This window comes from Battus philenor, unplaced genomic scaffold, assembly GCF_028537555.1.
Source record: "Battus philenor isolate CCGP_79_NKW_IND1 unplaced genomic scaffold, ilBatPhil1.0.hap1 SCAF_2, whole genome shotgun sequence".
NCBI lineage: Eukaryota > Metazoa > Arthropoda > Insecta > Lepidoptera > Papilionidae > Battus > Battus philenor.
In genome coordinates, this window is record NW_027181682.1 from 13,064,368 (window position 1) to 13,090,304 (window position 25,937).

The following is a 25,937-nucleotide window of genomic DNA, read 5'->3' on the forward strand; positions in this document are numbered from 1 at the left end:
GATCGCTGATGGAGTGGTCGAGGTACAGGTTGGAGGCGGCAGCGACTGCGGCGCGGACAGCGGGCGGACAGTACTGAGATGCACCGAGCGACCCTTAATTGAATAGCCCGGCCGGGGCTAATCAGGGCTCAGCTGAGCGGTGCAAGGGTGGATGAGGTAGAGGGAGGTTGAGGGGGTAAGAGGGGTGAGTGTGGTGCTTGCGGGGGGGCGGGGCGAGGCCGGAGCCACGCGGGCTAGCCGCGCCCTCTGCGCGCGCCGTCCCTCGCCTAGCCTCATTCAAGTAACGAGCGCGCCGCGTAGCAGCCGCAACTCTCAGGTATGTCCATTTTGCTTTTGGTGTCTGAACCGGTCGGCTGCGAGCCTCGCGAGTGTCAGTCGTTCAGTGAGTGTACTGTGAACAACCGAGGTACGTAGCATGCCGTGTCCGTCCCGTGTCGCTCTCCCTCCGCTAGATGTTACCGTGTCTTCGATAACCTAAGTGACTACAACTTGTGACGGGTTTTAAAAAATCTAAAATATTAGTTTGATTAGAATACTTGTCGTTTACAACTTTGGAATAAAAATGTGTTCACAGCGAATGTCACGTATTGCGTATTCGTAAACAGTTTTATGAAAATTAATCTTTGTTTATAATTACAATTCAAATTAATGTTAGACTTTTAAGCAATTAATTTTAGATTTTTGTGCATTTTTATTTCAATATCATTAATTATGATTTCAAAGACGACTCGTTAAAAAGTGATAAAATAACTTTTATTTTACATCTTAAACCCTCCGGTACACCTGTGCTTTAACTGTTGCATGAATATCTGTGTTTTATGTTTAATGTTGTAAGCAAATTTTCGTATATTTTTTGTACTAAATGTTGTATGTTGATATTTGATCGTGGGTTGCCTTTTCAATAAGCTCTATAAAATAAAAAAACGGGAAACTTGATTAAATTTTGTCGCTATTTATTTCTGCGACACCAATTCGCAAGGATTATCATTGAATTTTCAAATTTAAAATTTTCCACACTATAATGGTGAAATCATCAACCCTCCAGTCTCGAGAGTTGCGAAGAAAGCTCGCAACGATAAAATGCCCTCAATATGCGCCATTATGCATGCGTACATGACGTGAGAGCGTGGGCTGTATCTTTAGAGAGGGGTGGCGAGATGGCTGGGTGACTTTCACTGGCGCCGCCACTTCACCTTGTCGCCTGGCGTCGCGCCAGCTCCTGGCCCCGTCCCCCGCTTCCGCAACTGTCCCCCGTCAACATCTTCCTTAGAGCTTCGCGCATCCAATGCTATATTCAAGCATCTCTAAGGTGTTATAAAATAAACTTGTGCAATATACATACAACAAATAAACTCGTCGTGAATTTTTATTCGTAAAAAGGATAATAATATTTTCTCCTTTGTTTTCTTATGAAAGTGATTTCATTACATAGCTTTACTATTGGATCGAAGTACATATTACATAAAAAAAAAATAATGCTCGACAATCATTTTTATGAAATAATAGATATCGATGGAATAAATAATTATTTAAATTAACGCTCAAAATATTCCAAAAAATTCGTTTTTAAATAATAAAACAAGCATATTGCTCGCGCCATACAATCTGCCTGATAACAAGTACTCGTAGAAGTCGTAGCAGTCGCTACGGACCGCTCGGCGTAGATAGCCGTCCCCGCGTGCACCTTCGTGCTTAAAGTTTAACATTTATTGAAAGCAGCTATAGTTACAAATGTTAATGTTTTATTTAAATAAATCATTTTCTAAATTTAAAAACTGCTAGACCTTTTAATAACGTTTTCGTCTTGTAAGAAAGTGTAAATTAATGTGTCATAATATTTTAAAAATCATTTTATATAAACAGTGCAACGTCGCATAAAGAAACTTGAAAAAGTAATACGGTAATTTCTTATAATGTTTATTAACAAACTGCGTTCATTGCATGATCCACAAATAAACTTTGACCAATAAAACAATGAACCTATTTCAAAAAAAAATCATTTGGATCACTTACAATATTATTACACTTTATTGCCAAAAACTAATTTTACGATTATTCTAACGCGTCAACAAGATCAAGTCATTATCAAAAGACTTTGTTTAAAAATAAAATAAGGATTTTATAGAAAAGAGAAGATTTTAATATGGATTCTCTTATTTAAAACGCAAACTGTTAACAAAAGTTATTTCTAAAATGAGCTAATATTTTATTTTAAAAAATATATCTTTACATGCCTTTCTTAGTTGAATATATAAACGATTCTGAAGAAAAAAGTTTTTCATTTGGATTTTTATATTAAAAAAGCAAACAAACAACAATAAATGTTATTAACAAGGGTTAATAAATATCTAAACATTTAAACAATTAGCTTGATAGGGTTTATCAACTTAGTTCGTGTATGCACTGTTTTTTACTCACACAAACGTCTGTGTTGCATGAATGTCTGTGTTCTATGTTCGTTTCTGTTAGCATGCGTGTACATGTAAACTTTGTGGAAGCGTTACAGCTGATTATGCGAGCGCTATCACATCGATCGGGCTTGATATGAGATAAGGGGTAGACCGCAGAGGGGAATAAAGACCGACACCGCTTTTTAACGGGGGGTCTTTAAACTCTACAATGTCAGGCGGTTTTGATTTTGCTAAGTTGTAATAATTTAGCACAATCACCATTTTATGTTTCTAAAATAAAAAATATGTCATTGATTGTTTTATTAAGGTAACCCGTAACTCTTATGGTATAAGTAACGTTAACACTTCTGACGTAAAAAAAATCTTTTAGAAAATTCGGATACCTTCATATTAAAATTATTTAAGTTATTGACTGTCCAATTCCAATAGAACAAATAAATTATTGTGACACGTAACAGAGAGATAACCTTATGCAGGATATTTGGGAATAGATGAACTACACCATTATCTGCCATTAAAGCGGATAGTCACATATAAAAGAGGGAAAAGTACTCATAAGCTTAATTTAAAAAAAAAAAACTTGAAATAACAATATATATCAAATATTTTAACTGAAGTTCAAAAATAATGTTATTATTAAATTAAAAATCATATATGTCACAGTTATAAAGACGAAATTTAAAACTACCCTCTATTTGCGTGACACGCGTACACGACATATGCGCCGGCGTATCAATTTGATCCGCGCCCGCGCAGCTGCTTGTTATACTACGGCTCCCTTAACCCCTCCTTTCCCCCCTTCCACCCCTCATACGCTTGCCCATTCGCAACACAAAAGCACCCTACACTATTACTGATTATCTCTCCGCTTTGTCTAGCTTAGAAACATTCCCTCGGACATTATTCGCACGCGTTGCATATCTGCATTTGTAATGGTGCATATTAAACTTGCACCTATTTAATATTTAGGGTTGAAACGTATGGCTATTTAACTATTATTCGTTTTAATTTAATTCTGGATATGTTAATACCGGTTTCGTAACTTCAACAAATAAAAAGCAAATTTTTTAAAATAACAATAAATTCGCCTTAACTAATATGTGTAAGTTTCAAAACCATCTCCATACGATTTTTCCATTGGCACAAAAATATTGTAATTATAACAATTATTAAAATACGTTATGAGGACATATCTAATTCGACTATTGTTTCTTTAGAATTTTCAATACTATTGTTTTTCGAAAGCGTGCTACAAAAATGATCACTAATGAAATGACTTGTAAATACATATTAAAGATAATACGACGTAAATAAAACCTTGTAATGGAACCTTGATTAGCTGGAACTCAGACAAAATAAAATGTCGATGAAAGGATTGTTGAATAATGTTAGTTATAAGTATCCGAAGCGTCAAATATTTTGAGAGATTGTAGTATTTTTAACATCTGTTATTATTGACTATAATCGTTTCTGTAAAAAAAAGTATGCATGAATAAAATGCCCGATAATAAATTCTGTAAAAAAGTGTGCATGAATAAAATAATAATATTTGAAATGACGGAAAAAGAGAATTAGTAAACGAATGTTCCTAGCTACTATTAATGAAATAGAATAAATACACATATTTAACTGCAGATTTTTACGATCATAATAATAATAATATCAGATGCGACGTCTACCATTCATTCGGCTCCACAAAAAGTACGGGCACGAAACACTCGGCCAGGAACAATGCATACGTGAATCAAACAATCGATTCATCGACGAGTCCATATATTATCGCGACAGCTGCGCGGGGTGGAGTCGGCAGGACCCGCGACGGCCCCATCTCCCACGGTCCTAAGCGCCCCTACATCTCTGTGAACTCGTCGTGTCCAAATTTTTATATCCCTAAACTGACTAGCAGAATAGGAGAAACTTGTTCGCTTTCAATATAAAACCATCACAGTAATAATAGTTTAACAGCCACAGTATTAAACTAATTCTATCCATTTATATATATTTTCTACTATTTTAATTTTGATAAATCCTGTTTTCCTTGATATTAAGAGCTTCACCGGGTTTGGGATAGTGAAATAGTAATACTATATAAGCTCTTGAGCTTCTTCTGGAACCATCAGATATTCCACCGGATTAGTATTAATTATCATTACATTTTTAGTACTGGATATCCCACGCACTCTTCCGTGCTCATACGTTCACACTGCCTTTAGTGCATGTATATTTATAAAATCCATTCTTGGTAATTTTTACCAAACCAAAAAAATATTCTGGTTAAGTTTTAAACCTCTAAGAGTTATAGTTAAACAACATGATTTCTTAATGAACGCTCCTTCAACCCTCGAGTAGAATTTCGTTAAATTCATTCTTGTCTGACCTTTACTCGTCAAGAGTATTTGTACAAAATTTTAAGTCACTAAATTTTGTGAATTCAGAGATATAGTGATAAATCAGTATATAGAAAGCGATCTCTTATATACAGAGTGATTTATTGTAGATGTGGAAGTTTAGAGAAGTGAATGTATAGTTCATTTACCAGCAAAAAGCTTTAAAGCTTTTAAATCTATTACCACTGAAAAATTACACTTTTATATATATTTTGTTTTGAAATGCAACAGGTAAATAATTTGCGGTAGTACAAAGTACAAGGACAGATAGTACTCAATAATTAATTTTATTATGTCGTACTCTGTACTTTGAAAACGCTTTTACTTACGATGTTATCTTATTAATTATATGAGATTATTTTTTGGATTTGTGTACCATATATTAATTGACACCAAATGAGCTAAACGTGTTCCCTTATTAAGCAATATCAAGAAAATAGCAGTAATATAACAGTCTGGAATTATAGTAATTAAAAAGTAATTCCCTTGGATTTTTTTGATTTAAAACCAAGTTACATTATTAATTATTTTTAAAAAGCTCTTGCTAAGTTCTTAACGGTGCAATACCCGAATTGTTAACTACGGGCGCGGTTCAACGTCCGCACCACGCGACCCTGCACCCCTCTGATACCCTAACGCCATGTTACGACATAAAAGCAAAAAAAATAGGGCTAAGGTCGCCGAGTCTTTTTTTCTGACAACAAAAGGGTGCCGTTGATTTCTGTGCCGAATAAATTAGAGAGTAACATTAATGGTTGGCAATTTAATAATGGGGTCGAAGTCCCGTGTTCCGAAAGCGTTTATTTGAAATCTTATTATTAAGTAGAAAATATCATATAATAAGAGGCGTTTACAATTAATTGATAACAACTTAAAAAAGTCTAGAATCTAGTTTAAGACGAAAATTTTTATTAATGACAACGCACCTAAAAATTGTCACTCGCTAAATAGATAAGGGCAATGCTCGCGATCGAGTGCCTTACAAAGGGTAGGTGCACACTTAAAACAGTGACGTAAGCGGAAGCGCGTGGGGCTTCCCCCAGCCGTTCGATACACGCACACATGGTATTATTTTTTACATTGTCAGATATTAGATAATAATTAGAGGTACGGAATTTTCGCAAAAAAAAATCACCAATTTCGCATTTAAATTTTTCAAACATTGCAAATTTCGCATTAATTTCGCATTTATACTTTAATACTTATTAAATTTGGGGTAATAGGCATTTTTCGACAAAAATTTTCCAAAATTAAAGGTGCATGCCTTAACATTTGACAAGTTTAGTTAATTAAAAAATCGTAAAAAATTAATATTCGCAACCTTAAGCGTTCTTTTTTAGTTTGTTACGACGACATTGTATATTTTAAAGATGAGTTAAACGTCCACTATGTAAAGTTAGATGTCAAATACTCTGTATTAGGTTCTGCTCCATCAAAGGACGAAAAGTTGCATTTGACGGCCAACAAATTGTCATGAATATTATGATTTATATTTTTATTAATGAGTTCATGGATTAGCCCATTGATGGCAGAGTTCGAAAAAAAGATAAGGCGTTTTTCTAAAAATTAGGGATTTTCAACTGACCAGAGGTCTTTTACACAAAACAAAGAGCTTCTTAACTGATAAGTAAGCCAAGAAATATATCCCGTAGGCCTGAGGGGTCTATGATACGGGGTTGACATCACTGAATTTACCTATGAAAGTGTAAATTATCATCAATTAACTCATTTAAAAATGATCTTGAAAAACAGAAAAATTGCATACATTTCGCATTTATTCGCATTTATAAGAAATTTTCGCATTTATTCGCATCTATTTCGTAAATACGAAATTTCCGTACCCCTAATAATAATTCCACTGTCCTTGAAAAAAATTTGAGCTCGGCGAAAAAATGTATGTTTTTTTTTTTAATTATTCGGATACAAAACGCTTTAAATAAGTTGATATAACAACCAAAAGAGCGTTAAAATATTGTTAATAGTTTTATTTAATAATTTATGTACTGGTCTAATGCTATTTACGTTGTCTTCGAGTTTAACTTGATTGATGCCGGCCACTACAGAAGTTATCTATCTCCACATAGGTTAAATGCATATCCTTATATGTTATTAATTTCAACCAACTTTTAAATGAAAAAAGTATATAAACACATTTTTAATTACGAATAATATCAAATTTAAATCCAAAATTGCTTCATTCAAGTGGGCATTATTTACACACACGTTTGAATCGTCAAATGTTTTTATCATTTGAAATAGGTTAGTGTAGTCAGTCCGTAAGTTATCTGTGACTCAGAATGCTGATTTGCTGAGAAGAGATGGTCAGAAACACAACATTTGCTATTTTTAAATGAAATTTTAATTATGTTATGTGTATGTATACATTCCACCATGAACCCCTCTGCAAAGAAGTCCACAAAAGTTTCACAGGTTCCGATCAATTAAAAACATTTGAATGAAATAATATACATTCAATATTAGATTTAAAACTATGAAAAGGAAATTTTTATATATGTAGTACTTGATTATAGTAAAGAAATTAATTGTGTATCGCAAAATACAATAAAAACTTTTTTTGCTTCTTTCATAAACTGGTCACACAAGCGTGATATGACTTTACTTTCCGACGAAAAGTAACCTTACCATTTACAGGGCCCTTCGTTTGTCCGCAGGTTACCTGGCCTGTGTTTACATTCTTTCACCATGGAGAATGCACCCGCAAATATACCTAGACACCCGCCATTACATTACAATAACCGTAACTCGGAATCTTTCGGCCAAGCTATTTTAAGCAGCATTCCATTCACACAAAAACTATTATCGCGTACAGTGGATTACTTTGTACAACTTCCGTAAGCGAACGATCAATCAACCGATTGTAATACGCTGTCGCAAACGTACTATCAAAAAGTCATTTGTTTACATTGATTTAAAGATTTTCCGTGATAAGTTTATGCAAAGAAAAACGACTCGCCTCTACAATTACATTTCATTTTATGTTTTAATATTATTACATATAGTAAAACAATCTATAATTTAATTTACACTAATTACTTATTTAATACAATGAAAACAAGGAAACAATTATTTATTCTTTCGTATAAACTATGCTAAACACATTTATAAAGCCATTGATATGACGTACATTTAAAAATTATACAGAGTATTGGTTCCAATTATCTCCATATACTATTACTTTTGCTTTCAGGATAATGGTTCTATCGAGAAGAACCTGGCACAAAACTAGATAGTTACTAATTTAATATTTTACGGCTATAAATCGACTAATAAGTCGCATCAAAATCAGCACTATAATCCCAGACATATTTACCTCCTATGTAGTATTTAATACAATAATATGTTTTATTCATCAATTTAACTTTTACGTAAGCTTTGTAAAATTACTTCAGGGATTTTATAATAAAGGTGTATACCGTGTCCTAAAAAGGATGAATCAATTAATAAAAAATAGTTTACTTACTTATGGTCAATCGATGGTACGATACGATGCCACCTAAGTGATCTATAAATACACCAAAGCAGGAATTAACACAAAAATAAATACATTTCATCATTATATCTAAAAATAGAAATATATCAACTATATTGAGGTTAACCTTTCGAAACTAACACAAACGAAAAAAAGTTTTTATTGTAATTTTTTTTATCAATGTCTCATTGCTATTAATAGTAATCTTAATAAGTAGACACTCGTTAGTACTGTGACAAAAAAAAACTTCAATAATTGTACGATGACCTCTGCCATTTATATGTTTAAAAAGGTAAGTTTTTTTATGAATTTTTATAACCTTAAGTTTAATCAGAATTATTTAAAAAAAAACTCGACTTGAGCAACCAAGATACGTACAATATTAATGACTATATAATCCACTTTCTTTTTGTGATAATAATATTAACGAGAATTTCCCGTAAAAAAAAAAACTTTATAAACTTTGCAAAATATTACAAGCCTGAATCTGAATAGATCCATTTGTCTTGCAAGACAACTTTTGACTTTTACAAAACAAAAACAGTGGCTCATTTCGATTTTTTTTTTTAAATATTGGGTCCCATATAGTTTGTAATAAAGATTTTAAAATAAGAATATTTTGTAAACATAAACCTACTGTACTGGAAATCTGTTTCTGGAATTCTCGGAATATTGCTGCTTGTTTCTGTGATGTTATGATATATTTTATCATTTTATTAGTTTAATTCAAATCTAAAACATTTTTCGTTTATGTAATCTTAGGAAAGGACTTAAAGCTTCATTTGTTCAAAGGGATGTTGACATTTCTCATTGTTAGAGTGAATGGTTTTAGGTGTAATAACTTTAAGAGGGTATCATATGCATAGCTCGTTTGTCAGCAATTAGCTTCAAAGCACCTATCGCCATGTATAAAGTGATCACTCTGAAATGTCCATGCATTTATATTTTCTTTTAGTTAATATTACATTCAGTTGTTTTCTTTAAAAATACAATAGGCCAAAAGGTTTTAGCAGTACAAAGTCTGCAGGAACAGGTAGTATATACTAATTAATTTTAACATGTAATTATTTAATTTTCTAGAACGCTTTTATTGTGTTTTTCATTACTTCAATTATTATTTCTCAAGTCATTAATTTTGGCTTATGTGTACACTTTTACATCACATTTTACATTACCAATCTAGACCTAATATTTTTTGCACATATTCGGAAATCAGCGTCCCACGAAGTTAAGGGATTTTTTCGCAATTTGCACAAGTTTTTAACATTAGAACGAAACCACTGGTATTCGAATGTTAAATTAAGTAAAGAATTTATATACCTTTGACCCCTTATGACAGCACATTTAACAGGATTCAATGACGAATATTAACCAAAAATCAAGCAGTTGTGTGTCAAAAACTCGTAATCAGCGTTAGAATCCCAATTTATTAAATCGTGTCGCCCCTAGTTCCTTAACAATGGCCTGCCAGCTGCCGTCGCACCCATTGTGTGAGCGACAATGCACCCCTGATCTATCCCGTAAACTATGCACTCATAGACAAGCTTCGTACCGCCTCTTCATTACTCTTATAAGTTTTCACACTTGCACTATAGACTATTTTCACCTCATATTTCTCAAATGTTATTTTAAATTTTATTGCAGAACTGTAAGTAAAAGTCACTTTTGCCATGTACATATAATGTAGTTTTTAACAAATTATTCTTATTATTTTTCTATCTACGTAATCGTTGCTCTACAAAATCATCAGGCGTATATATATGGTAACTTTATTCATACAGGCATTTAGCTGCACTTTTAAATAGTTAATTATTTTAAGATTATAAATAGTAAGCTACTACCGGCTCCGAATGCAGATCTATTGAGAAGAGCCGTCCAGAAACTCAGCTGTTGTTCTTTTTACATGAAATTTAACAATCTTTAATGTATGCATTGTAATATCAACCATGTTAATGAGTCAATGAACCAAGATCAACACATTTCGATCAAATATTCATCTTTTTTATTCATCAAATTTCACACATTTAATGTAGTAAGTATGTATGGCCCATTTGTCAGCAAAAAGTACTAAAGCTTTTACACCAGTTTCCAATCAATCCATATGAAGTGATCTCTCTGCAATATTATACATTAATTTATTTTTCCATCCATATCCGACTGGCGTATAACTGCTGACAGTAGAAAGGCTGCTAGAACAAATAAGAAACAATGATTTAATATTTATATCATTTATATATCAACATGTATTTATCAACACTTTGGAATCGCTTTTCTAATATGTATCTCGTTATTTATTATATCTGTAATTATTGATTTTTGGTTATGGACGTTATTTGACAGATAATGAGCTATGCATTTAACCCTTGTAGGTTTTAAGTTTTTAACCAATCACCCTGTATTTTAACTATAAAGATAGTAAGCATACGTCAGTTCTCTTACACCTAAGGAATTTAAATAGTAAAAAGTTTTAAAATGTAAAAATAAAATGTTGAAAATCCCGATCAACACAAACAACTTAACGATATTGTACTGTACCTTCTTGAAGTGTCTCTAACAAATTTTGTCGAATGAGTTTTCTCCGCGTAGTGTCGAGGTCGAGTGTTCTTAATGTCAAGGTTGCACATCTTGAGTCTATTATCTTGTATTGTAACATTCAGAATGTATTTAGCATAACAGCTTATGCAACTATTTTTTAAATTCTTGTGTTAAATAAAACCCCATAGAGAAATAGTTAATAAATTATAAAAAAACTCAGAAAAACTTACTGAGCGCCTAGTAAATTAGTTACAGCAATATGTTAAATTTATAATTTTGATATTTTTATTACACGTGTACATGAGTTGATGAATTTAAGTTATGTGTTAGTTATGAAGTAAGTTGTATGTTAATTTTTATGCCTATTTACACGATAAAAAAATCTTGCTCTTAGAACTTAAAAACCCTGTTGTGTTGTATTAAAGGTGTTTAAAAAGAAGAATGGTAAAGTATAAAATTCAAAATGCAAAAGAAAAAGTGGAAGAATTTCATCAAGAAGAAGAAAAGCAGTCCTACTCCTCGCGTTCACTGCCAGCCTTTATGTGTGAATATAATCATAAGGCACGCGGTGAATGCCAAGAGGGGACTCATACTTCGCTTTAAATTTTACGATGAAGAAGAAACAGAAGAACCGTTGGGAATATAAAAATCAAGAAAATTGCCACAGTTTAAAATTAGTTACGAATCGGAGAGAAATATCACGTATACAGTTCATCATAGACTATACATAGACATATTTTTCTCTAATTTGTAGCGAATAATCTGCAACGATATCTTCGGCATGATTGCGTCTAATTTTATGGTCTTATGTTTTTACATGCTTTTACATTACATGTTTAATAGTTAATAATAAAAATATCAACAGATTTAACATTTACAAAATAATTTCTATTATTATTTACAGAAAATGTATTATCTACCGAACCTTCTAAAAGATTACATATGTGTTTTAGGTTATTTTTTATAAGTGAGAGATGTAAATACCAGGAGTGGCGCATATATACAAACAGTAGTTTTCAGTATTAATATTATATAATGTAATACAATTACGCAATAAGTCATACAATGTTTTATTTGCTAAGAAGAATATTTTTTTAACGTCAATACTCAATCAAATATTTGGAATGAAATATAAAAAACTTTATTTATAACAAATTAACGTAACACTAAACGTATTTTCGTTAATTACATATACACAAATTATTATTATTAAATATGTTATCCTAAAAAATTTTCAATGTTAAGAAACGTTGTAAATTTTGATTAGTCTTCATAATTTTTTATACGCTGTTCGACTTTTCCTGGACCTTTTTGTTTTTTTTTTATTTTTATGTGATTTTCTTATTAAGACAGATTTTATTCGCCAGTGATTGTAATTATTATTGACTTTACGATTTCGTACAATATGAGAACAATTAAATAATAAAAGAAATAGGTGTTAATACTTAAGTTCGTATGTTTATTAACAGTTTTCATTTGTTAGTACATGTGAGTAATAATGTTAAACGTCAATTAGTCGGTCAATCACCTTGTTCTAAATAAATAAAACTGAATATTTGCAACTGTAATGCATCGCTGGCTATAATATTGTCTACCTTCTGTTGTTCTTAAAGTGATATTTCATGTACAATAATTAATAAATTAAAATTATATATAACTTATTTTACATTTTCATATATAATATTTAAAATTTTAGTACCAATATGATATGTCTAATACTTTTAAAAATTATAAATGAGTTTTAAAATTAATATAATTTACAAAAATACTGATTTAATTCTTTAATTTAAATAAAAATATTTCTATCAACATAGACAACACTTGCATGAAACTTAATATTTGCTCGAATAAAACAAAATTAACTGAAATACTAAAAACGGTCTACTTATTCAATATACGTTGACTGGACGTTTTATAATATTTACGGCACACTAAAAGTTCCGTCGCATAAAATAGATTTTTTTTACCAATTATTTATTTATTTATAACATACTAAAAACTTCTGATGAATAAATATAGTGTAAAATAAAACAACAACTTTATCAAAGAGTTAATTATATTAGTAATAGTTATACAATATTTCTCATTTAAACAATTCTTGTTAATCCGTCTGTTTGCTTACAACTTGGTAGCAATATTAACAGGCACTAAAACCTCTAAATGTACTGGAAAATAAATAATAATAAGAAGTCATACCTTAACCTAAAAAGGCATTAAGCATAATCATACACTCTCTGATGTTTTGTCTGATGTCTTATGGTTTTTACTTAGTAAATGTGTAGAATCAATATTCCACGACAAAAATAACAAAAAAATAAATTGACTACTCGATACATTATTAAACAACACGTGTGAGAGATATTTGTAAATAGCATAATCAACATTTTTCGTTGTTCTATTTCAAAAAATACGGACAAGACAATACATCGTGGTCTCCACTAACCAGTTTTTATGAGGTCGCCATTGTTTTACGTAACACTTTCAGTGCACTTCTCGTGTGATGCGTGCAGTCAGCATGTGTTAGATACGGTTCAGTTTAAAGCTTATGTTAGAATTTTAAATGAATACGAAATAATTGGAACAAATGGCTCTCTCACACACTATTCATCGTTAATTTGCTGTCAGTACATTATGTTACATGTTCTATATTTGAACCAAAAAAAAGTATCAAGCAGTGCTGTAGTTAGGCGTGGGCGAATAGGTCACTCGCGAACATTACAACTTTCAAAGTCTTCTTACTAATTGGCATTTGAAATACCTGAATTTTAGACCTGTGAACCTTTCAGCACTCTTCCACTATGCCTACACATTTCTTCACTACTACCAGTAGGTATGTAGTAAAACCTTTTTGGCAGATTTGATGTACATACGGTCACACTACGCCTCTGGTAATAAACCTAATAAATGATTGATTATTGGTGTAAAAGCTTTAAAGGAGTGAATATGTAGCTCATTGTCTGCCAATTAATATATGGTACACTCTATCCAAAAATCAATGGCTTCAGAAATAATAAATAACATTATAATAATCGTAATAGAGTGTTTTCTAAATTCGGACTACTACATATTAAAATTTTTTATAGTTTACTATCTGTCCATGCAGATTTATACAACCAATAGTTATTGAACAATCGCATTTCAAAAGAAACAAATATTTCCTCAGAGTGATAATTGTTTACATTTACATTTTGATTGGAATAGGTATAAAACCTTTTTGTTGATTTGTCAGCTGTACATTCACCTATTTAAATCTTTTAACCAACCTCTCTGTATAATCTGTGCGTGTATTTTATTTACGTCACTTTAATCAAATAGACCATAATCCAGTAATATTAATATTACTTTTAACGAACCAATATCAGGCATGAAAAATGTCACAAAAAATGACTTTACGTCGTATTTACATGTAATCGTTAGGCAATGAAACGACTAAATACCACTACAGTTTAATTTCATTGTTCATAAACGTTATACTTAATTAAAACTAGACATTAATATGATGACTTACGATACTAATACCAAGTCTCACTTTTTTTTTTATTGGACTCTCACTGCTGGCCAAATGGCATTTGCAGATGGGGTGGCAAAGTGCAAAATGCGCCTAGTCTAAGACCTTTTTCAAAGTAGCAAAACTCGTGAGCTCCCAGGGGAACCTCGGCTCGGACTGCTATATGTTACTATTTTACCGGATTACTGAAATCTCTCACTTCATAGTCACTTAACGAGCCATGGGACGAGCTATGTTTGGGATTTATCTATGAGATCCTCAGGTACCAGCAGATAGCAGCAGCATAGCCCAGCGGATTGGTGAGTTGAAATAGCAGTGGGCATGACAGATAACACGGAGGACGGATGGCAGAAGACGCTGGCAGATGGCCTTAAGGCTCTGGAGTGGTGACCAAAAAACGACATGCGCAACGTCCAACCTCCAGGAGGACTGATGATCTTGTAAATCTTATGGAGGAAGTCTATGATCAGCAGCGTACATCCTTATCAGAAATAATGATGAGACATAAATTTTATATTAAATAATAATGAAGTTAATTAATGTAAGTATTTAATAACTAATTTATCATATAACTACACATAATGTATAAGATATTTTATTTATACTTAAATAATAGTGTGAAATACTAAATATTAGTCCTCCGTTATAAGTTAAATCTTTTGTAAAGATTATTGTGTTGTATGGGATTGTATGTTTTACAAGCCAAGTTGAAGTTACCGGTAACGCTATAATATATATAAAAATATTAAACGCACAAACGGCAGCAGATCTAAACGAGTAGTCTTAGGTTGATATAATTGTAATTTTATTTTTAATTTTTCGGTATAGTTCGTCGTTTACATTTAATTTAAGTAGTATTAAATTTAATGAATATTTTAATACAAAACTCTACATCTGTAAAAGTTTTTTTAAAGTCCCTTCCGAGTAGCTATATAGGATTATAAGGGATTTAGAAAAGTCGTCTTCGTTGGCCTCTTCTTTTTACAACTCTAAGATGCCCAACGTAGTCGACGGGTGATATAAAATACTACGTTACATCCCCGAGTAAAAAATATGTTGTTTATATATATATATATACATATATATATATATATATATATATATATATAAATATATATATATATCATCATCATCAGTCATAATATTATTAGATCGATGGCTATATGGTCTATGGTCTTCTCCATAGATTTTACAATAGTACGGTTGGAAGCTGTATTCAGCGTCTTCTGACGACTTTACCAGGTCGTCTGTCTACCTTGTGGGTGGACGTTCTATACAGCGCTTGAACTATACAACACTGCATGGAAATGGTATTAATCATGTGTTTTTCGTTCGGTAGATAGAAAAAAAAATGTTGTATATTTGCAATATACACAAACCACTAAAAAGTATAAAGTAAAAATATTATTACTTTCATTATTTTATTCTATCTGTTTACTTTTAATGAAATTATTTGCATACAGTTAAAAAACTAAAAAGAATTATAATTACTATTTTGCAAATCTCGTAGTGAACGGGGTTGGCTGCCAATGGTTTATACTAAATATTTTCATAGGAAATAAGAAAAGAAAATGAAAAACTTCTCATTGACATATCTATATCGCGATGTCACGATAGTAAGAGTAGAAATCATCTCCTGGTAATAAATGGAGAAAAAGACAGACGCCTGTGCGCCTATTTAAAAAAAATTGTGACAATAATATCGATAACTTTAGTGCTACATGCAATAGCTTTATGTACATAGCCTTAAGAAGTATTTTCGTTAGAATTTTTTTCGTTACAAAGGAGAGATGAAAATTGTTACATATTGTATACAATACTAGCTGATCCCGCAAACGTTGATTTGCAAAAAAAAATTGATATTTTAATTTACAAATAAAAAATAAGGGTTGATCGTAGAGGGGTGAAAATTTATGGTTGTATGTATTCTTGTATGCTGTATCATAAAAAAAATAAAAACAAAAAATTTCGTTAAAAAAATAAAAAAAATTTTTTAAGTGTGAACAACCTTTATCACTTAGGGGTATAGAAAATAGATAGTAGCCGATTCTCAGACCTACTGAATACGCATATTAAATTTGGTAAAAATCAGTCAAGCCGTTTCAGAGGAGTTCAAGTTCGAACACCGTGACACGAGAATTTTATATATTAGATTGAAGTCACTAGGCTCTAAATTAGTTAATATGTTACATCACGCATCGTATCGGACGTAGATTTTTTTTAAATTCATGACGTTGCGAATTTTAGATCCGCCAGCCCTAAGACCGAAGAAGCTGTAAAAGCCGAAAAGGCTAGCAACGCCTAGCACCAATCGAATATAGCCAGGTTCTAAGAAAAATATATAGCATTTTATCGTTTTGTTATTGCCTCGGTTCGTTTTTCTTTACTCATAATAATACAAAGTATATACCAATTTTCGAATTATCAGAGATTCATTTTTATACATTTAAATCAGGTGGGACAAAATTACATCCAACGAACATAGTCTTCGGATTTCCGAAATTTAAATAAGTCGCTTATCTTATTCGACTTAAAAATCGGTACAGGATATCTGCCGAGAAGACATTTAGTATAAATTATCCATAAATATTACAAAATCTATGCTGTTAGTAAATACTGGTAAGACACGTATCTACTAAGACTTCACGGTAGAAGTAGCAAACTACCCAATAAAATTCATCTGTTATAAAGTAATGTTACGAAAATTAAGAAATAGTGTTTGCCACAAGTTTATTGCAGCCGTCTCTTACACCCTTACATTCGCTATTCTTAAATCTCAATGGATCTATGACCAGAACCAATCGATTTCTGCCTTTCCAATCATTTAACTTTACATTTTTTGTAAGTTTACCTCACATCCTCAATGTTTTAAAACTTCTAAGGTGTAAAAACGGTTTACAGTTGTATACAGCATTATTTTACATCGTCTTAAATATAATAAATATCTTTGAATATTTTCGAGGTGGCTTCTATAATATATATGCGTCTAAAATGTTATTTGTATGTTACTTATTAAAAAAAGGATCACGCGTGGAAAGACAACCTCCCTGTTAATATAAACAAAAAGTTAAATAAATTGATTTAAATTTTTATTTCTTTGTTAAAAATCCAAACAATGTATTACGCACAAAATGCAATAATAAGCCTATTTTTATTTATTACAACACAACTCTTTTGTGTCAAATGATTATCACTGGCCAGAAACTGTCACTTATGACAATTTTAATTACACTTCAATTAATTATGAAAATGAACGCCTTTCTTCGTTTATTAATAAAGAACTTCTAGTTAAAAGAAAATTGAGAATTCTTCACTGCATTCTTATGTTTATAATGATTGGTAAGTGTTAAGATTATTTTAACTATTTGTAAATGTAAGCAGTCTTTATACGTGTAATACCCTATATTTATAATATATTTCATAATACATACATTTATACATTATTCATAATAAATCTTATTCTATTATTTAATGGATTCAGGCGTTACATTGCGGAAGTCCATCCTAAATAAGAAAGGACCAATATCTAGCCACCTCCGCACATGCAGTGGTTGTCGTGCATGAAAGTGCACCGCCCGCCAGCCCGCTCGTAAATGCGCATGCGACAGACAATGCAAACTACACAACCGCCACCGTAAATTCACTCAACACGTGTTTCACCCCTCCACGGGGCATCTTCAGGAGTTGTTACACAGATTAGTGCTAAACACCGAGTGAAAAAAAAATCTTATTCTTTTGCAAGAAACAAAGAATAAAGTAATAGATTCTATAATTAACGGAAAACTGGTTAATCAAATCTAAAATATCTGTGATCTCAGACAATCTAGCTTCTGCATTTTGTTTTAATATTCGGATAAGGATAATCGCGACTTAAATTTGTGTTTATCCTGATTAAATAAATTTGAACATACTAACCCATTTACAGACATAATGTAGAATCTAAAAATAAATATATGTTAATGAACCATTAAACAAGGATTTAGATTACAATAAAGATTTATTTTGAATAAACCTACTGTAAGGAAGTGGTCTTTTGAAATCTTTTATATTCAGTATTCTTTCCTACGCATAGGAATTTTTTTTAAATCTGTGATACTGCCATGAGTATATATTACATGAGTGTATATTCACGTTTCTTTTCAATGATTTGTAAATTCAATAGTATAATTTTAATTATATTGATGTAACTAAATGTGTTCATGAAATTTCGAATTTATTGATGCTCTCAAATCACGGATCTTGCAACCCTTTAATCAGTCATCCTAGAATCGTATTATCCAAGCAATCCTTTTCAAAATTTAAAAAATGTTCTTTAATTTTTTTTCGAGAATTCGTCCGATTGCAATAAAAGCGTTTGTTTCGTCTTTGTTAGGTACGTCGTCTTTGTTACATACGAATAAGGACAGAATGATGAGTGTGTTTTAATTTATCCAATTACCCGAATTTTGCCAGAATAAAAATGAAGTAAAGATATTGTAAAATAAATAAAATTAAATTTTTTTGTAATACATCCTTAGATGTTTATAGAAAAGTTGAAATTATTTATTGTAAAATCATTCAAAGAACCTAAAACAAAATAAATATGAAGAAAAATGGTTTGAATAAAGTGATCGAAAATCGTAGCATAGATTTCCATTCACTTTATTCAATTACAGAGAGATAGATATATCGGCCTGCGAAAGCTGCGGTTGTAAAACCACTAAAGCCAAAGTTGCGTCGTAAATGGTGCGTAAAAATTAATTTTAATTTTGATAATTAACACTTTAAGAAACAATGTTTCTATTATATCAATTTGGCGATAATGACGGATAAAAAAGGCAACTTGATATATAAATACAATAACCAAGGAAGTAAAATCATTGTCCACTATGCTGAGGCCGGTCACTCTGAGATCAAATGAATTCAAATCCGTGAAACCCAGTTGAATGAGTGCCAAAAAGACATACATCGTCGATTGACAATGAAGAAATTCCGGTCTGATACTCTGCGCTTAAACAGTTGATTCAATACACGTAAAAATGCACCTAAATATTAATTATTGTCCACCATATTAATAGTCCAGCTTTTTCTAATTAGCAGAAAGTAATTGTTTAGCAATTAATAATCAATTATTAATATTTGCCAATATTTTTTTAATGTTTAACCTCCCACTAAAGACAATTTTAGTCAGACTTTGTATTATTATCTTGATACAAATTTACCCATTGTAACTAGTCATAAATATAAAGAGTATTCACAGCGCTGCTAAAAAACTTCGATGTCTTTAATGGATTTCAGTAAAAGAAGGCGCTCAGTCTATCTCTTTAGTCTCATCCGAACTGATTGTAGATTGATTCTACCTTTGTCGTGGCAAGGGCGATCCATGGTTGGGCTATATAACTGGCCCGAAACGGCTCCCTAAGATCAGTTTAAATGCGAGATGGCTGTGAAGTAGAAGTAGATGCTTCTGCTGTTGAAGCAGATTCGGAGAAAGAGAGGAAGGCTGATATAACGATACGCCGTTCTTCACTACTCTACGCGATTAATCCTAAATATGTTTGACGGCAGACAAACTGCAGACCCATTGCAGAGGGCTAAGGAGGGACTATACTTGTAAGTAACACAGTCGTCCTCCTTGCGCGCAGGATGATGGATTGAAGACATAAAAAGCTGATTAGATATTCTAGCGCGTATTTTGTTGGAAGAGAAGGGGTTGTCTTTTTCCCAGAGACGGGTAAGCTAACTGGCAAGGAGGTTTGTGAAAGTGTTCTCGAGGCCCTGCCATGTAGCGACGATGGAGGGGTATCGTAAGGATGTTAGGGGATGTAAGCCTGGTATAAACTATCCTTTTTAAAACTAGATAACATTTTATAAGTAACTAAGCTCGTGAATACACTCGGAAGCCTCTGTTTAGGCCATATTATTTAATTTCACATGGTCGTCGTAATACGCATATTATATTTATATTTAACAGAGAAAAAGCGCACGGGCCCAATACGGATTGTTTAATGTCAAATATATTTTTCAATTTTATAGTTTATTGATATACCGGTTTCCACACTATAATTTTCTTAACATTGTGCATGTAATAGCTATATGAATATTTCAATGCGTGCGCCCGTTGTGTCTGACTCTCATTTTACAAACGTAAATCACAATCCAACCCCTACTTCGACGATCTGTACAGGATTTCCTAGTGAAAGCCCAAGCCGAAGTCTCGGAGGAACTTGCGTCTTGATACTTCATGAAACCATCACCCTAACGATCTAACATCTATTTGGTTTGAAATACATATAGCAATGGTCTATGGATTCTTCCATTAGAAACACTAGAGAACAGTAAATGCCATAAACAAGACAGACAGCGTTTATTAATGACATATCAACAACCTGTGTATGTGGGTAGATTGTTTTTATATCTATTCGTCATCAACAGTTTAGCCCTAGAACGCTCTTCTACTGCTGACCATAGGCATTCCTCATAGATTCTAATAGGACTAGTAACAAGCGGCACGCCACCCACGTCTTCCGATGGCTCTATGTAGCACGATGGCTGTATGTAACCTTATATTTGTATACTATTAATAATTACTCGAATAGTATATGCCAGTACGTTTATGTATAAACTCTAAACACCACCCAAATTAGATTTATTTCAGACGCAATTCGGTATTCGCTGTTAATTTTAAATCACTTTTTATCGGCTATTCTAATCTTTATTATGAAAAGAAAAAAAACCACTGTGAATTACGACAAAAATATGAAAGTAGTGTGAAACGCTGCATGTTTATATTTTCAAGAAGAACGCTGACTTGTAAAACGTTGAGGGGCAACTTGTTGCGACGTCTATTTACCACTAACCGTGTGTCAGCGAAAACCTTCTAGGTATAAGGGCGGGGGAGATCCCCTTTAAAATAGGTGAGTGAGCTGATGGAGGCGGTCGATCGTGTGAATTGTGGGGAGCTATGGGAACCATAGATTTGTCCACAATGGGACACGTACATAATAACAGCATATAATGTAATTATTATTAATACCGCTAACAATGCTGCGTTACTTATTTCTGCAGCGCGCACATCCTGAAATGATATTGATATTGATGGATGTATACAAATAACATAAACACAGGCAGATGATGCACAAAAACATGACTCTTGTGGCTTTGTTGTGTTTTTTGTCGATTTATTTAATATATATCTTAAGTGTAGAAGTAAATTTTTAAACTATTATTTATTAAGTTATTTACTTCTATGCAGGTATTCGCACGTTTCATTTGTTCTTAGTATGTAAATGTATTATACAGGATTTAATCCTCTGTACGGGATGTTTAATATACATCAAGAAATTCTCAGAACACGGGCGGCTCACGTAGTGTTCGGGGTCATCAAGTACGGGCATGTTATCAAAACACGTGCGTCATTGGTAATTAGCGTCGGCAGTCGGATGTCTACACAATTACCTACATTCCGTTTGCGCAGGTACCTTGCGCGATCCCAAATTTTGGTTACAATGTGTGTTGGAAATTTTCTGCTACAGATTACCCGAAGTTGTATAAAAATGATAGCACGATTCTCGCATACGCGAGCGACTCGCGTGTCGCGAATGCACGTAGGCATAGATAAAGACAGATTTCCTTTTCAGTGCATAACGCACGATTGGACAAAGGAAGGCGATAATTAGTGGACGAAAATAGTCGCGGCGGGCCCTGGGCCAGGTGACGTCACGCGCCAGGGCCGCGGCGGGGCAAGACGGGCCCCGCGCCAGTGTCGCGCGCGCCGTCCGCCTGGCCGCACGCCGACGCTGCCAACTCGACGAGCTACAACCGATCGACAGCCGCCTGCGACAAACACGCACCGCTCTCCCAGCGCACCCTACCCGCGACCACCGCCGCTCCACGCCACGAGCCATATCCGCAACTCCTTGTCGTGAGTACCACAACCCTGCTGCTTACCCACGTGCCATGGTCCATGTCCATGATCATCAATTAATGCCGATTTCACCTCAAGTTTTTTCCCGCGATTTTCACTACGATGGCTTCAGATATTTTTTTAATAATTCCTTTGAAAATAGGGTTTTTTTCTTGAGTAAATAGCGAGCAATGAAGCAACCTTGGAACATCGTGCATTGCAGCGGGAGACCTTGCAAGTCACGCGTCACAGTAACCTCGCCTCACGCCGTGTTCGAGCCGCTATTGCGACGTCTCTCAACTCGCCGCTGTAACGATAGGTCGTTTAAAGCGGTGTCCATTGCTTCTCGCCGCGCGCCCTTGATAACGTTTTTGTAAACAACAAGCAATGGATAAGTAAATTGACGATACCATTGTTTTGTGTAATAATTTAGCACGTAGAGTGATACGGAGATATGTTGATAGACGTGTTGTAGAACGAATACAAACAGCTGACCGCGCGACGCAACGAAACCACGTATTTCTTTTTACAGATAAAAAATACGTCTCGGTCACTCAAGGACGGTCAACAACTATCGAGTAGTATTTCCCGTTTAATCGAGAGTCAAAGTGACACCCGGGTGACGTGTAAACTGCAGTCATTGCGAGCGGCATGTTAAGCGCGGATTCTTTGTTAATGCATTCTCGTTACGATTTATTATTGTCGCAAGCGCTTGCGAACCGGGGCCCACCACGGTGTTTCCCAAGTTATCGCCCTGGAAAAACACGCCATACATTATCTGGTGGTTTACCCGCTATCAGCTGAGCGAGTTATATTCAATAACATGGTTAGTCTCGGATTCGCGCCCACGGTTTTCGACCTTATTGCATATGAGTTTAGATACAATTTTATTTACAGAACATTGACAGTTGACTACGAACAATTCGAGAAATTATAATAACAATACTTGTACCTACAATCAAAAAGTTTGCACGAGTGTTTAAAATAATTAGTCCTAAGTTATCCGTAAACTCAATACTAACAATAAATAATATACGAGGTAAGATTTTATTCCGTAAATATATTTTAATAGATGAAGAACTAGTTTGGAAATTATTTGTTAGCCTAGGTTCGGCGGTATCAGCTGAATATAAGTATTCAAAAGTATAAAACGTAAACTTTTCGTGCTGATTTATTAAAATAAAATGCCACGTACATCAGAATTGCCCACGTTTTTATTAGCGCTATTGATTGTACCTATTTACATATTTGTAACATATTACTCGTGTTTACGATTGAGGATAACCTCTAAACCGTCTCTAGACTCATTTTTTACCTCGGGTCGGCATTGATCGTGGTCCACCGAACCGGTAGGCCGTGGTTACCCTTCGCCGAACATCAGCGATGTCAAGTCTCGCGCCTCTATACACATCGGCCTTACACTCGAGTAAACGAATATTCAACCACTTGCGCTGATTTCGTATTTATTACGATGTATTTTACTTTATTTAAATCTACAAATGCTGCTCAGGTACTTTATTTCTTTGCTAAAAGGTTAATCTAGATCCACTTTACAATAATGTCATGACAATAATTATCATTTTTATTACTTAGCTTGGTGTTTCTTCATTTAATAGTAACTGTTTATTATTTTACGTTTTTCAGCTCTCAATGGTACGTAAATACGAAAGGATGAGCGGACGTCAGTCCTGGAGCGAAGAGGACATGGCGAAAGCCGTTGCTGCTGTGGTATCGGGAAAAATGGGCTACAAATTAGCAGCCAGGACCTTCCACATACCACGGTCCACACTGCAGCGACGTGCCAGTAAGATACGCTACCAGCTACCCGATGAGCCCAAACCATTGATGGGCCACTATAGGCGTGTCTTTACTGATAACCAGGAAAAGGACCTTGTCGGCTACATCAAAAGTATGGAGAAGTTTTTCATGGGCGTTTCCAGGCGAGATATAAGAGAGTTGGCCTTTCAATACGCAGAAGACAACAACCTAAACCATCCATTCGACGTCAACAGTCGCATGGCAGGTGAAGACTGGGTGAGAAATTTCCTGAAAAGGAATCCAGAATTGCTCAATAAGTCGGAGAAAGAGTATGAGCTCGAACCGGTGAACTTCGATCAGTTTTATCACTTTATGTGTCAATTATCATGATGGTCAGTTTATTAGTTGTTACAGATAGGCAATAAAAAGCCCCAGCTGTGATTCCCCGAGTTCCAACCTAAAGAAAGTCATTCCGGAATATGATTACCGATATAACAAAAAATATCTTTGTTACCTTGGCGATCGAAATTTCGTATAGAATAATGTTTTTATATATAGTGGGGAACACAGTCTTAGTGCGAGAGATAAGTTTGGAGGAATTTTCAAATTTTAATAGAGAATTCTTATAACGAGCCAAGCTCAAACTTATAGTACATAATTTATATTTCCGTTATTTTTAAATTGCCACTTAGATATTTTATTTACCTACCTACTTATAGCGTGTTAGTACTTACCGAAACTAATGGTTTCTAGTTGTTTAATTTATAGTTTAAATTCTGTTGGTTAATGGTAATTACTAAATTAAGGGCTGTGATAACAGATGGTGTAACTAGGAGGGGCGTATCATATGGACGGAGATATTTATTTTAGAAATGGTTCGGGATATTATATTTACATGAAGTCAAACCTGATTTTTAAGTTTCTTACGGAGCAAGGCATTTTTGGGGCAAAGTGCGCGAATATGAATAATATCTGAAAGTTTGGATTGTTTGTTCTTTTAATGCCGTCCGCATTTATTATATACATATTTGCCTAACTGATAAAGTTATTGTTTAGATATTGGTGTGGATATTTAGTTTGATCGAAGGAGTTTAAAATTGCCGCTGAGTTTTTTTTTATAAAATCAGGTGTCGAAAAAAATTGTGATATTGATGGTAGAGCAGTTGTATCGCCCATAAATCCATAGTCAAGAGAGTCTGTTCGTATGTATATTTTACTTAAATAATAGTGGAAATATTTATGAAATTTTAAATTACGAGAGCGTAAAGGTGTAACTGTGTCTCGTGCCCTACAAAGTTTTCGTTACCTGATTTAAGTTTGATCTCTACTTAGTTTAATTACATAGTACGTTATGGTTATTAGTTTTGTTGAGATCAGTGGCTAAGTATTGTTGGTTGTAAAGAAATTTTACTTTTGGAAACTTAAACCTTAAATGCCAAACTTGTTATTATTTTGAGATTTATATTTAATTGGTTAAACTAAGTATGTACTTAATAAGTGTCAAGCACTTAATAATAAAAAAATGTAATTACTTTGCTGTTTTATTTTCGGTTGAGAATTTCTCATGTATCGGACTTACTTCGTTTCTAATTGATTGAGCTTGTAATGCTTTATAGGTCAACGAAAACGTTTTAAATATTTTTACAGCATCGGCTATTCTGCGATATTTCACCAACAAGTGAGCGGAATAGAATCACAAGATTCATATTCCGAACACATCATTCGCTGTACAGCTGACTACTATAAGACTGTTAAGACCTCCCTGAGGAATGAATTTTTTGTCTATTTATTTATAATCTGTCAGTATAATCACTATTTCTGATAACGTTTTTTTGTTTGTTGAATGTTGTCAAATATTTTCACGATCTGCACACATCGATACATAAATGTGAAACAGACTTGATTATTTATCTACTTTTAAACCATTGCAAGCTGTAATTTATGACAAGTAAGTATAAACATT

At 33.3% G+C, this 25,937-nt stretch overlaps 1 protein-coding gene across 1 annotated transcript; it reads left to right on the plus strand.

Moving 5' to 3' along the window:
* Positions 1-318: 318 nt before the first annotated feature.
* LOC137921961 (uncharacterized) lies at positions 319-25,478 on the plus strand. Its single transcript, XM_068764767.1, has 3 exons — positions 319-406; positions 22,041-22,234; positions 23,861-25,478. The coding sequence occupies exons 1-3, from the start codon at positions 319-321 to the stop codon at positions 24,362-24,364; spliced, it is 786 nt and encodes a 261-aa protein (XP_068620868.1). The 3' UTR covers positions 24,365-25,478.
* The last annotated feature ends 459 nt before the right edge of the window (positions 25,479-25,937 follow it).